General features: G+C 43.8%; 1 protein-coding gene across 3 annotated transcripts in view; it reads left to right on the plus strand.

The window, feature by feature from the left end:
* The first annotated feature begins 622 nt into the window (after positions 1–622).
* Positions 623–15,367, plus strand: part of SYVN1 (synoviolin 1) — an 83,764-nt gene continuing 69,019 nt past the window's right edge. Inside the window, exon 1 of one of the 3 annotated variants that reach the window (XM_073604855.1) lies at positions 623–744. Coding sequence is in view for 1 of the 3 variants with exons in the window: in XM_073604854.1 (XP_073460955.1) it covers positions 748–763 (16 nt within the window). In the remaining 2 variants the exon portion in view is untranslated. Of the gene's footprint in view, positions 764–15,367 lie in introns of all 3 variants that reach the window. The other 2 variants (XM_073604857.1, XM_073604854.1) reach the window with 2 other exon arrangements.

Here is a 15,367-nt window from a genome sequence, read left to right on the forward strand (position 1 = left end):
TGTAAACTCATCAGTAATCTGTTTTACTAGACTGCTTGAAGCAAGTGTACCAAAATTAACAAGTACCTCCTTTCTACCTAGCAACAAGTAAATCGCCTTTTTTATGACTGGGCCGCGTCAACCTCCTCTACCCTACTCATTTATCTGATTGGTTAACTTTCGATAGAAACAGCCAATTGGGTGCAGCCACGGCCTTAATACAAGCTTGGACAGACAATGAGTTTATGGAATGCACGGAACTCTTCCTTCTGAAATACCTCTGAATTATAAACAAACAAATGATACACTTGGGTAGAATGATAATGCTATCTAACCAGGTCTCCAATAAAAACTTCCGTTCACTTTACATTTTTTAGTAAACCCCACCACAAGTGTGACACTTGGTACATTCCTCTCCGTTATCTGAGGCTGACAGGACGGTGGCACTTAGAAAAAATAGGGGTGTTTAATAATAAAAAAAAAATCTATATCTGAACTCGCTAGCTACCGCCCGAGCAAAGTCTTTGCTGCATATGAAGGACGTGTGGTGGGGAGTGAAGTCAGTTCTTCAGATGAAGACGAGCTGAGCACCGAGGTGTGTGATGCTGGGTTTGTGTGGCTCCCCTATGGATCTGTTGTTTGGGATCGTCTAACCGGAAGTGAGGTGTCTGTTGATTTAGGCGCTTCCTGTTTTGGGGTGTTAGTGACAGCAACATCTGGGAAGGGACCGGGGACTGTGAGCGGAGCTGTGACTGAACCACCGGGGTAATGCTGATGGTGATGTGTGAGTGGCAGAGACATGATGTGTGCGGGATGGAGGGAGGGGAGCAGGCAGACACCCGGGGCTCTAATAAGGGGACAGTGCTGGGTGATGGGAGAGATCAGGGGATGCTTTATTTCTGGGGGGGGGGGGGGGGTCACACCTGACAGAGAGATTATACTGGAGGGGGGAGGGGACAGTGATCTGCATTACATGATCCCATCACCTTCATCTCTCACTTCTGATTTATTTGATTTGTAAATGTCTAAGTGATAAGAATGTGGATGTGTTCTGCCTATTCCTCTCCTATGACTTGGGGTGTCAGGAGCTCAGCATTCATCTTCTCTCTTATCACCTCTAATCTGTACAATTAGTGTTGGGGACTAAGTAGAACAGGCAAAACCTCTTTCCCTTTCTTCCTTTTTTATTTATTTATCTTTTTTTATTAATTTTTTTTATTTTTTAGTTTTGGATAGTGTGGACAGCTGTCAGGTTTATTTTGCAGTCTGTGCCCCTGTTAGGGCTCATTCACACTAGTGTTGATCTCTGTAAAGTGATTTGCATTCAGATCGCCCTTTAGAGAGCAGTGTACACCCCCAGCTGCTGCCTCTGCAGCTAAAGAGGGAGGTAATAGGTGGGGGGTAAAAGCACATCTCAACCTTGGGGTGTGAAAAAGCCCTTAGGGAGATTCACTCTCTATATGTGTCCTGTTTACTGTTATCCCTGAGAGTGACAGAAGTGATGACCCTCACTTATTGTATCTAAAATTGGGGGGGGGGGGGGGGGGGGACCTTTTGCTTTAAAGCGGTAGTAAACCGCTGGATGATTTTTTATTTCTTTTTTCTGACCTGAAAGGTAATGTCATAATGTGTTAGTATGCATCGCAACCGAAACTTACCTGAAAACAAAGACTTGCAACGCTGTCACCGCTGAAGGCCGCTTCCATCTTCACCCGGTCTTCCTTCTGGGCCTGTGGACGGCTGTGTGACTGGCTGGAGCCATGATGACATCACTCCATGCCGCCATTTACGGCACAGGACTCTGAAGGAATGGCCCCGATGGTCGTTCCTTCAGAGCGCATGCGCTGGTGACTTCATTGGCTGCATATACAGTAAATATCTCCTAAATGGTGCCCGTTTAGTAATATATTGCAGCTTAGCAATTTTTAGAGGTGATGGCTGCATTTTTTTTGCCCCCTTTTTTTTTTTTTTTTTTTGCCTTTTTTCACCTGGTGATCTGGCCAATAAGTCTATTTTTCACCTTCTTTTAACAGACCAAGCTGTCCTGCAAAAGTGGGTTAGAATCTTTAGACAAACGTTTTAAAGGAGAAGTAAACCTTTGGAAAAAGTTTTTGGGAAATCATGCCCCAGAAACTTTTAGCCATAATATGTTAGTATGCACAACGTATTAACACAATATGGTAGAATTACCTGACAAGTGATTCCCTTGGTCCCCCTGCTGCCATCTTCTCCTGTTCATTCTTTTTCGCTGGATCCAGAAAAAAAAAAGATCCCAATCTAAGGCCTGATTCACACCTATGCAGGTTGCATATTCAGGTGCATTTTGCGTTTTTCAATACACGTTTTTGATCCATTGAAGTCTATGGAACCAAAAACCATAAAAAAAAATCCCTGGCCCTTTCCATAAAGTGCACAGATGTGAACTACATCCATAGGAAACCATGTTAAATGGACTGTAGTTTGTTTCTTCAAAACTGAAAACGCACTAAAAGATGCATAGGTGTAAACCTGGCCTAAATGCCTTTTTTAGTTGCTGTAAGCTGTGGTCAGCTGATGTCTATCAGATGCCGATTTCTAAGGATCCAAAGAAGGACCAGCATCAGCAGAGGGGAGTGAAGGGGATCAGTGACCTTGGACTCAATAGAACTGCTGGATTTTTGGTTCTCACCAAATCTGGAAATGGCAGCAAAGGACGTGGAGAAGGGATTAGGATGAGTATATCTGGCTTCACTAGGTAAGTGGGGGGTACTTAGTAGAATGGTTTAGAGGGGTGTGGGAAAGAGGGATGGAAAAAATTATATATTCTGTGTGGTGAGGGACGTTTGCTTCCTGCCCCAAAGATGTAACAGGAAATTAGTGGAAATCTACCAAAGTAGAATTCTCCTCTTGGACAGGTGTCCCCATTGGAATATTTCTCCTTACCTCTAATACTGAGGTCAGTTTGCATTTCACCTTAATATTCTCAGCAACAATGGTCACAATTTGTCTAGAGATATACTTTGATTTTACATGAATATAGTAACTATTGGTCCTGCACCCTTCTTTTTACTCTTTTTAAGAGAATGTTAGAGGCAGGTGGGATGTTCTTTGTAGGACGTTTCATATCGGTATTAATAGAACCTGTTAAGAAACGTGATTGCTGTGCTTCCTGTTAACAGATGCTTCCTGCAGGTGCAGAGGATCACATGATCTGGTTAAAGCAATACATCTGCTTAGTCTTCAGCAGGGGTATGGTGCACATAGGGTTGATGAATACGGACGATTTGGGGAAATGTATAAACCTATGTAAATTTGGCAGCACTTTCCCGCACCCAGGGAACTGCAGTTGTGTCATACAGTCTGCCATACAAAGGAATGGCTGTATGTCCCTGTTCTCTTGTAAACGTGGTGCTTCATAGCATCAGCTTTTTTATCTGCCAGTGCGGTCCCATGTTTCTACACCTGAAACTTCTGTGTTCATGAAATGCATCGTATGTAAAAAGAAGCAGTGGCATTTAGGCTACTTTCACACTGAGGCGCTTTACAGGCACTATAGCACTAAAAATAGTGCCTGTAAAGCGCCTCTCCTGTCACTCCAGTGTGAAAGCCCGAGTGCTTTCACACTGGAGCGGTGCGCTGGCAGGACGCTCAAAAAAAGTCCTGCAAGCAGCTTCTTTGAGGCGCTTTAGGAGCAGTGTATACACCGCTCCTAAAGCACCTCTGCCCATTGAAATCAATGGGCAGCAGTGCTTTTTTTGGGCGACTTTAACTTTTTTGGCCGCTAGCGGGGGTCTAAAGCACCCCACTAGCGTCTAAAAAGCGACGGTAAAACGACACTAAAAATAGCGGTGCTTTACCACAGACGCCTCAGTGTGAAAGTTCCCTTACAAATGCATATCTGCATACAGCCATTCAATTGTATGGCAGAGTGTAAGCTGCACCTGCGGCTCCCTGGGTACCCAAAACCTTTAGAAATTTACGTTAGGGTTATAAAATGCTTATAATTGTCCCTGTGCATGAACCCTTGTTGTATGCGTGTTATTATGATGACTAATGTTTGCCAAGTAACCTTTTCTTTTATTAAAAAGAGGGATTCATATTTCTTCCTAATATTTGCCAAAAGTCAAGATTAAAGTGGTTCTAAAGCCTACAGCTTTTTTTACCTTAATGCATTCCTTACATTATTGTAATAAATTCTTAGGCATACAAGTTGATAGAGGAATCCCACCCATGGAGCCATTGTGTTTGTGGGGGTGTGGGACGCCGTCCCTGCTGGGAGAACACAGTGGTTGTTGCTAGCTACTATAGCCACTGGCAATAATCACATGTAAAAATTCAACATCATGCTGGTTGTACCCTGCCCAGATAGTCCGAACCATCTATGGCCGGCTTAAGGCTAGCCATACAGCCGTAGGACTAATTGAGAATAATCGAAGATTCCTTCATCCACTCTTCTGGCTTTAGAATTTGGACAGCTGCAGCACCCACAGCTGCTTGAATGCCCAAACAGCAACTACATCTAAGGATTTCAGACAATTTTCAACTTTGCTTCCTAGATTTTTTTTTTTTTTTTACTTTGTGGTGCCAGTGGGCTATAAATTGATCACGGTTCTCCTGAATAAGTTTCTACACTTTCCTGATGTCATGAATCATCTCTTGACTGTGTAGTTTACTGGACTGAAGTATACATACAAAGAGGGGAAAAAAGTATTTGATCCCCTACTGATTTTGTACGTTTGCCCACTGACAAAGAAATGATCACTCTATAAATTTAATGGTAGGTTTTTTTCACAGTGAGAGACAGAATAACAACAAAAATATTCAGAAAAACGCATTTCAAAAAAACTATAAATTGATTTGCACTTTAATAAGTAAAATAAGTATTTGACCCCTTTGCAAAACATGACTTAGTACTTGGGGGAGAAACCCTTGTTGGCAATCACAGAGGTCAGACATTTCCTGTAGCTGACCACCAGGTTTGCACACATCTCATGAGGGATTTTGTCCCACTCCTCTTTGCAGATCCTCTCCAAGTCATTAAAGTTTTGAGGCTGACATTTGGTAACTCGAACCTTCAGCTCCCTCCACATATTTTCTATGGGATTAAGGTCTGGAGACTGGCTAGGCTACTCCAAGACCTTAATGTGCTTCTTCTTGAGCCACTCCTTTGTTGCCTTGGCCATGTGTTTTTGGTCATTGTCATGCTGGAATACCCATCCATGAACCATTTTCAATGCCCTGGCTAAGGGAAGGAGGTTCTCGCCCAAGATTTGACGGTACATGGGCCCCGTCCATCATCCTTTTTGATGCAGTGAAGTTGTCCTGTCCCCTTAGTAGAAAAGCACCCTTAAAAGCATAACGTTTCCACCTCCATGTTTGACGGTGGGGAAGTTGCTCTTGTGGTCGTAGGCAGCATTCCTCCTCCTTTGAACACGGCGAGTTGAGTTGATGCCAAAGAGCTCCCTTTTTTTTTTTTTTTTTTTTTGTCTCATCTGACCAGACAGATGTTCATTAGCAAACTTCAGATGGGCCTGTACATGTGCTTTCTTGAGCAGGGGACTTTGCTGGTGCTGCAGGATTTTAGTCCATCACGGCGTAGGTGTTCCAATTTTTTTTTTTGTTTGTTTTGGTGACTATGGACCCAGCTGCTTTGTGATCATTGACAAGATTCTCCCGTGCAGTTCTTGGCTGATTCCTCACCGTTCTCATGATCGTTGAAACCCCACGAGGTGAAATCTTGCATGGAGACCCAGACCAAGGGAGATTGACAGTTATTTTGGGTTTCTTCCATCTGCAAAAAATCGCACCAACTGTTGTCACCCTCCCACCAAGCTGCTTGGTGATGGTCTTGTAGCCCATTCCAGCCTTCTGTAGGTCTACAATCTTGTCCCTGACATCCTTGGACAGCTCTTTGGTCTTGGCCATGGTGGAGAGATTGGAATCTCATTGCTTCTGTGGACAGGTGTCTTTTATACAGGTAACAAGCTGAGATTAGGAGCACTCCCTTTGAGAGTGCTCCTAATCTCAGTTCGTTACCTGTATAGAAGACACCTGAGAGCCAGAAATCTTGCTGATTGATAGGGGTCAAATACTTCTTTCGCTCATTAAAATGCAAATCAATTTTATAACTTTTTTGAAATGCATTTTTCTGGATATTTTTGTTGTTCTGTCTCTCACTGTTAAAATAAACCTACCATTAAAATTTATAGACTGATCATTTCTTTGTCAGTGGGCAAACGTACAAAATCAGCAGGGGATCAAATACTTTTCCCCTCACTGTAGCAAAGAGTGGTTTGAACAACTGTTTGTTTACTCCTGATTGCTCTGTACTGCCACATACAGACTGGAGTGTTGATGTATTTAATGTGAATGTACATTTTATTATAGACTTATGACCATGCTGTGTATTTATACCTGGTGATCAGAGGTGCCCTGTGGTTGGATGCATACAGAAAGTACATGTATAGCTTTCCCATTAGACCTCCCACACACAGACAGAAAAAATGCTGTTTTCAGAAGCGGTTTTCATTTTTTTTCTTGTACCTCCTGAATGCAGCTCTATTTCTGCCAATATGTCCATGCACATTGTGGTATTTAAGTTTGCATTTTAGAGTAGTATTTGGGGGCATAAAAAATGTCCCAAATCTGCATTCAAAGAAAAGTTGTCATAATTTAGGCACATGTATAGATCAACACGCATGCATGTACATTAAAGTGGTTGGAAACCCTAAACTTTTTTTTTTTTTTACCTTAATGCATTCCCTGTATTAAGGGAAAAAAATGTTTCAGGATTTGTATCACCTCCTTACCCCCCTTATACTTGTCTGAGCCCGATCTATATCTGACGCTGTGCCCGTCTGTAGCAGCTCTTTCCTCTTTTCCCCACTCTCATAGGCTTTGCTATCAGTCAAATTCTGGATGAGGCTGTATGTGTGCCACAATAGGAAGGGGCTTCCTACGGTGGCACACACTGAGAAAAGGAGGAGCCAGGAGCGCTGGAAGGGGACCCTACAAGAGAACTGGGGCTACTCTGTGCAATACCACAGATATTGGCAAGTGTGTACAGTATCTCACAAAAGTGAGTACACCCCTCACATTTTTGTAATTATTTTATTATATCTTTTCATGTGACAACACTGAAGAAATTGTACTTTGCTACAATGTAAAGTAGAGTGTACAGCTTGTATAACAGTGTAAATTTGCTGTCCGCTCAAAATAACTCAACACACAGCCATTTAATGTCTAAACTGCTGGCAGCAAAATTGAGGTAAACCCCTAAGTGATAATGTCCAAATTGGGCCCAAAGTGTCAATGTTTTGTGTGGCCACCATTATTTACCAGCTCTGCCCTAACACTCTTGAGCATGGAGTTCACCAGAGCTTCACAGGTTGCCATTGGAATCCTCTTCCACTCCTCCATGACAACATCACAGAGCTGGTGGATGTTAAGAGACCTAGTGCTCCTCCACCTTCCGTTTGAGGATGCCCCACAGATACTCAATAGGGTTTAGGTCTGGAGACATGCTTGGCCAGTCCATCACCTTTACCCTCAGCTTCTTTAACAAGGCAGTGGTCGTCTTGGAGGTGTGTTTGGGGTCGTTATCATGTTGGAATACTGCCCTGCGGTCCAGTCTCTGAAGGGAGGGGATCATGCTCTGCTTCAGTATGTCACAGTACATGTTGACATTCATGGTTCCCTCAATGAACTGTAGCTCCCCAGTGCCGACAGCACTCATGCAGACCTAGACCATGACTCTCCCACCACCATGCTTGACTGTAGGCAAGACACACTTTTCTTTGTACTCTTCACCTGGTTGCCGCTACACATGCATGACACCATCTGAACCAAATAAGTTTATCTTGGTCTCATCAGCCCACAGGACATGGTTCCAGTAGTCCATGTCCTTTAGTCTGCTTGTCTTCAGCAAACTGTTTGCTGGCTTTCTTGTGCATAATCTTTAGCAGAGGCTTTCTTCTGGGATGACAGCCATGCAGACCAATTTGATGCAGTGTGCGGCGTATGGTCTGAGCACTGACGGGCTGACCCCCCCACCCCTTCAACCTCTGCAGCAATGCTGGCAGCACTCATACGTCTATTTCCCAAAGACAACCTCTGGATATGACGCTGAGCATGTGCACTCAACGTCTTTGGTCGACCATGGTGAGGCCTGTTCTGAGTGGAACCTGTCCTGTTAAACTGCTGTATGGTCTTGGCAATGAGGTACCATGTTGAAGTTCCAGTGACCAGTATGAGAGGGTGAGAGCGATAACGCTAAATGTCACACACCTGCTCCTCATTCACACCTGAGACCTTGTAACAATAACGAGTCACATGACACCGGGGAGGAAAAATGGTTACTTGAGCCCAATTTGGTCATTTTCACTTAGGAGTGTACTTACTTTTGTTGCCAGTGATTTAGACATTAATAGCTGTGTGAGTTATTTTGAGGGTACAGCAAATTTACACTGTTTATACAAGCTGTACACTCACTAATTTACATTGTAGCAAAGTGTCATTTCTTCAGTGTTGTCACATGAAAAGATATAATAAAATAATTACAAAAATGTGAGGGGTGTATTTTTTTTTTTTTTTTTGTACTTTTGTGAGATACTGTATATAAAATATGTAACTTTTTTCCAAGCACTTTAACCACTTGACAACTGGGCACTTAAACCCCCTTCCTAACCAGACCAATTTTCAGCTTTTGGTGCTCTCACATTGATGACAGTTACTCAGTCATGCAACACTGTATCTTTATGAAATTTTTGTCCTTTTTTTCACACAAATAGAGCTTTCTTTTGGTGGTATTTAATCACTGCTGGGTTCTTTATTTTTTGCGCCGTAAAAGAAAAAAGACCGAAAAATCTGTAAAAAAAATACATTTTTCTTCATTTCTGTTATAATATTTTGCAAATTAGTAATTTTTCTTCATATATTTTGGCCAAAATTTATACCGCTACATATCTTTGGTAAAAATAACCCAAATCGGTGGATATTATTTGGTCTTTTTGAAAGTTATAGAGTCCAAAAGCTATGGTGCGAATATCTGAAAATTGATCACACCTGAATTACTGACGGCCTATCTAATTTCTTGAGACCCTAACATGCCAGAAAAGTACAAATACCCCCCAAATGACCCCTTTTTGGAAAGAAGACATTCCAAGGTATTTAGAAAGATGCATGGTGAGTTTTTTGAAGTTGTCATTTTTTCCCACAATTCTTTGCAAAATCAAGGTTTTTTTTTTTTATTTTTTTATTTTTTTTTCCACAAAATTGTCATATTAGCAGGGTATTTCTCACAGACCGCATATGCATACCACAAATTACACCCCAAAACACATTCTGCTATTACTCCCGAGTATGGTGATACCACATGTGTGAGACTTTTACACAGTGTGGCCACATACAGAGGCCCAACATGCAGGGGAGCACCTTCAGGCGTTCTGGAGCACCCAGGCCAATTCTGACATTTCTCTCCTACATGTAAAAATCATCATTTATTAGCTAGAAAATTACTTAGAACCCCAAAACGTTATATATGTTTTTTTAGCAAAGACCCTAGAGAATACAATGGCGGTCGTTGCAACTTTTTATCTCGCACGGTATTTGCGCAGCAATTTTTTTAACGCGTTTTTTTTGGAAAAAAAACTGTTTTGTGCTTTACAAAAACCAAAACAGTAAAGTTAGCCCAATGTTTTTGCATAATGTGAAAGATGAAGTTACGCCGAGTAAATAGATACCCAACATGTCACCCTTCAAAATTGCACGCGCTTGTGGAATGGCGCCAAACTTTGCTACTCAAAAATCCCCATAGGCGACGCTTTAAAATTTTTTACTGGTTACATGTTTTGAGTTACAGAGGAGGTCTAGGGCCAAAATTATTGCTCTCGCTCTACCGATCGCAGCGATACCTCACATGTGTGGTTTGAACACTGTTTTCATATGTGGGCGGGACTTACGTATGCGTTCGCTTCTGCATGCGAGCACACAGGGACAGGGGCGCTTTAAAAAAATTTTTTTTTTTTTTTTTTTTATTGTTCATTTTACTTTATTTATTTTAGTTTGATGCTTTTTTCCAAAAAAAAAAATTTTTGACCACTTTTATTCCTATTACAAGGAATATAAACATCCTTGTAATAGGAATATGGCATGACAGGTCCTCTTTACAGTGAGATATGGGGTCAATAAGACCCCACATCTCACCTCTAGGCTGGGAAGCCTGAAATTAAAAAAAAAAAAAAAAAAAAAAAAAGATCCTGGCTTCGATCGTAGCGGTGAGTCGGTAGAAGCACCGCAAGGCGGCGGGAAGGGGGGACGTCCCCTCTCGCCTCCCGTAAGAACGATCAAGCAGTGGAACAGCTGCTATGATCGTTCTCATGGTGTAGGGAATCGCCGGCTGAAAAAGCTGATATCTGAATGATGCCTGTAGCTGCAACCATCGTTCAGATATCTCCGCACAAAGTCAAGGACGTTGTATGACGGCCGGCGGGCGGGAAGTGGTTAAAACGCTTTTTTTTTTTTTTTTTTTTTTAACACAAAGTTGTCCATTTATACAATATTTCTACCACATAGCATGTACATGCCAAAAATGACACCCCAAAATAGATTCTCCTGCTCCTCCTGAGTACGGCGATACCCCATGTGTGAGACTTCCACAGCCTGGCCACATACAGAGGCCGAGTACAGCTGAGCATTGCAGAGTATGGCGGGGGGGGCATTGCAGAGTATGGCGGGGGGGGGCATTGCAGAGTATGGCGGGGGGGGGCATTGCAGAGTATGGCGGGGGGGGGCATTGCAGAGTATGGCGGGGGGGGGCATTGCAGAGTATGGCGGGGGGGGGCATTGCAGAGTATGGCGGGGGGGGGGCATTGCAGAGTATGGCGGGGGGGGGGCATTGCAGAGTATGGCGGGGGGGGGGCATTGCAGAGTATGGCGGGGGGGGGGCATTGCAGAGTATGGCGGGGGGGGGGCATTGCAGAGTATGGCGGGGGGGGGGCATTGCAGAGTATGGCGGGGGGGGCATTGCAGAGTATGGCGGGGGGGGCATTGCAGAGTATGGCGGGGGGGGCATTGCAGAGTATGGCGGGGGGGGCATTGCAGAGTATGGCGGGGGGGCATTGCAGAGTATTGTGGGGGTATTGCAAAGTATTGCACAGCATTGCAGAGTATTGTGGGGGTATTGCAGAGTATTGCACAGCATTGCAGAGTAGTGAGGGATGGCTGAGCATGGATGGATGGATGGATGACTCTGTGCAGCGCTGTGGGCACTACACATACAGCCCACAGCGCTGCAGACATCCATCCATCCCCCTCCCCGCTCACTGTGTACCGATCGGTACACAGGAGGGGAGGAGAGGAACCGGCGTCATAAGATGACGCCGGTCTGTTTACATGTGACCGCGCCGTCATTTGACGGCTCGATCACATGGTAAACGGCCGCGATCAGCGGCCATTTACCGGGATCCGTGATGCGCCGGGTCCCCTGGACCCGGCGGTCACGGATGTGTTCGTGTGCGCGCGAGAGGGTAATTCTGGGAGGACGTCATAGTACGCCCTCCCAGAGTTATCCAACCGCCCTTCAGCCGTCATTCGGCTATGGGCCGGTTGGTAAGTGGTTAAATCCAGTGGCCAGAATAAGTAAATATTGAAGCCAGTAGAATGAGTTTATGTGCATATGCTTCTAAAAGCCATCCACCTGTAAAACTTCAGATGGAAGTATTTTAAAGGATAAGTTTGCCTTTTGTAACATTTTACACCCATATTTAGGGTTCTGTGAATGAATAAACTACAAGTACCATCTACCATCCACTGCAGACAGCTTGTAGTTTTCAATGAATAAAGGGGGGGGGGGGGGGGGAGAGACAGCGCAGCCACTCTAGTGTAGTACGTTCCAAAAAATGTAAAATGGAAATGAGCCTGTTGTATCGTCAAAGCCCTATACACATGCAGTTGAATGGATGAGCTCCTATAGACACAGAGTCCGGATCACGGTGCCGCCTGCTGCTGGATGGGGAACTACTCTGACTGCCCAGCTTGAGTGATGTGCCTTGGCTTCCTCACTCCCAAAGTCAATGGCCGATGTATGGTGTTGTCCACCTGGTGTTCAGGGTCACAGGATGCATTTCGAGGGACCTTCCTCTTCCTCAGCTGAGCCCCTTTGGGCTACCCACTCTGTTTAAATAGCCTCCCAGGGGGCTATTTAACGGAGAGGGTAGCCCAAAGGGCTCAGCTGAGACAGAGGAAGGTCCCTTGAAATGCGTCCTGTGACCCTGGACACCAGGTGGACAACATCATCCATTGCCCGTGAGGAAGCCGAGGCACATCGTACAAGCTGGGCAGTCCAAGCAGTTCCCCATCCAGCAGCCGGCGGCACCACGATGCGGACTCTGTGTCTATAGCAGCTCATCCAGCTGCATGTGTATGGGACTTTGTCGATACAACAGGCTCATTCCTCCCCCTTGTTTCTATATGTGTTTTCAAGTATACACTTTTTAATCAACTTAAACTTATCAACTTATTTGTTTTCACAGATGGAGTGCCTCCTCCTTGCTGACAGCAGCACTCTTATGCCCCGTACACACGGTCGGACTTTGTTCGGACATTCCAACAACAAAATCCTAGGATTTTTTTCCGACGGATGTTGGCTCAAACTTGTCTTGCATACACACGGTCACACAAACTTATCGGAAAATCCGATCGCTCTGAACGCGGTGACGTAAAACACGTACGTCGGGACTATAAACGGGGCAGTGGCCAATAGCTTTCATCTCTTTATTTATTCTGAGCATGCCTGGCACTTTGTCCGTCGGATTTGTGTACACACGATCGGAATTTCCGACAACGGATTTTGTTGTTGGAAAATTTTATCTCCTGCTCTCCAACTTTGTGTGTCGGAAAATCCGATGGAAAATGTCCGATGGAGCCCACACACGGTCGGAATTTCCGACAACACATTTTTCCATCGGAAAATCCGACCGTGTGTACGGGGCATAAGTCTATTAGTTTCCTCTGTCTAGTTATAGGGCTACCCACTCAATAGCCCCCCTCTTTCTTTTGGTGGTCACCATTGTTTATTGTATGTTACATCAACATTGTAAATTCATCACCAACAAAATAAGTGTAGTTTTACATCTATTCATGAGTGGTTGAGTGCTGTTAGCAAAGTGCCACTCTTGGAGTAAGGCATCATCTTTCTAGCTTTGGACTTTTGTAGTTCTCAATGAACTGTGAAGGTGTAGGTGCTTTAGGCTTCATGTACACGGGACGTTATTCAACCTCTCCTGAAAGATTTAACTTGACAGCTAGAAACCAGCGTCTAAAAATGGCTGTTTAACTGCGTTTACATGCCGTGTTTAGTTGCGTTTAGCCGCGTTTGCGTCTACAAGCGTTTGAAAAAAATTATTATTTTTTTTTCAAAAACGCCTGTAAACGAAACGCTATTAAACGCGAGTTGCCACGTTTGCCGTTTGAAATGCCTCTAAACACAGCTTCTGAACACATTGTTTTGGGTTCCAAAAAAAAGCCTCTAAACTCAACTGCCTAGAAACTACTATAAATGACCCTGTGTACATGTACTGATAAGATAACATAGAGGAGAGTTCGGGAGCAGTTGAAAAAAATGCCCAACTGCTCCTAAACGTCCGTTTACTGCAGCAGTGTACATGAGGCCTTATAGTAACATGTTACTCCCGTATGAGCAGACAGCTGTACTGTTTGTTTTTGTAGGATCCTAACATTGCGGCCACGCTCTGCTGATCCCACCTGCAATACTTTAGGGCAGATTCACACTGTCCCGCTAATGTGCAGCTAACCCACAGTTTTCGTGTGGGTTAGTTGTGCTTTCTCAAACTTTTATGAGGTCCTGCATTTTTTTTTTCGCAGTTTCAGAATGCACGCCAAAACTCCTGTTTTCTGAAACCTCGGGACAGCATAGATGTCTATAGGAAAGTGCAGCTAACCTGCATGAAACCCGTGGGTTACCTGAGGTTTGCCCAAAGCACAGTGGGACCACACTGGGGAAGTATGAAGCTGCAATGTAAAATAAATGCGCTTTTTTTTTTTTTTTTTTTCTTTTTTTCCACGTGCAAAATGATGCACTGTTATTATCTATTGTTAATATACATACATATATAAAAGGTGAATTTAGCCTTTTAATATGCATGTGCCTTGGATTGGTGGACCTCTGTACACTTGTAGACATATCCCTGGTTGGGAAATGTTCTCTTGATTTGCAGCTTCCAAGTGTCCTTCCCAGTTTAGCAACATTTGTATGATTTATTTAGTCATAAAATGAGCAGCGTTTCTGCAATGGGCAGTCTACATAACAGCTATTTGATTTTTGACAGGAAATGCTCCATCATGGTGGGTTTGGCAAAGGCTCGCACATTTTGACGTTTTTATTTATTTATCAATTTTGACAAATTTTAGAGCTTACATAGATGCACAACAAAGAAGTCAATCTATTTTAGTTTCTTCCCCTAGTTCTCTTGTGTATTACAGATCAGATTCTGGATTGTGTGCAGCATTTTGTTATGTGGTATTACCTGTTTCCTACATTTCATGTATGCTGTAACAGGAGCTGGCAAACAATAAATGTGTGCTTGTTGACAATGGGCCTTTTCTTGTTTGCACAGCTAGCAAAGGCCGCATATGTTTACTTCTAAGCTGTGTAAACTGTACATTGTAGGCTTATCAGATATGCCATTAAAAAGAAATGGCCTAATTGAATTGTGTACATTTTAAAGGAAACAGAGTTTGTGGCACTGCAATTCCATTACATGTTTTATCTCTTTGATGGGGTTAAAGGCTGCAAGAACTTGTCACCCTTGTTCCCCAAGACACTGCTGGAGATTCACAAAGGCTGCAGGAAGGAAACGCTGTTCTTGTTGTCCCTGGCAATCAGATTCCAGCTTTCATTTTTTCCAGAGAACCATAGAAGTTAGAAGTAAAAATATAATTGGTTGCTGTGGACAGCAAGAACATTTTTTGTCTTCCTGAATGTGGCACACTATCTGTAGAGTTATCTGGTTCTCTTTCCCTGATCCAGAAAGCTTCAGCATCCCAACAAAGATGCTTCCGTGGCTTTAGTGAAAGTTTTGTGTAACCCTAATGAGAGGCCGTTATCAACTTAAAGCCCAGCTCTGGGGAAAGAAAAATTGCTGCTCCCCACACTGCTAGGGTTAAATGCTCATTTAGGTCTTTGGGGGGGCGCAAAAGCCGCCACTCTACCCCCCCCCCACGCCCCCCCTGTGCATCGGCAGCGGACTGTCTCCTGGTGTTTGGGGCTTTGTGCTCTGCATTGGATTTGATGAGCATTGGGGAGAAGAGGCTGTGGCAACCAGCTTTCAATTCTGAATGGAGCCTGTGGGAGCAGAAGATCAGATCGTAAAACTAATTTTCCTGGTCCCCA

This window comes from Aquarana catesbeiana, linkage group LG11 (assembly GCF_042186555.1).
Source record: "Aquarana catesbeiana isolate 2022-GZ linkage group LG11, ASM4218655v1, whole genome shotgun sequence".
NCBI lineage: Eukaryota > Metazoa > Chordata > Amphibia > Anura > Ranidae > Aquarana > Aquarana catesbeiana.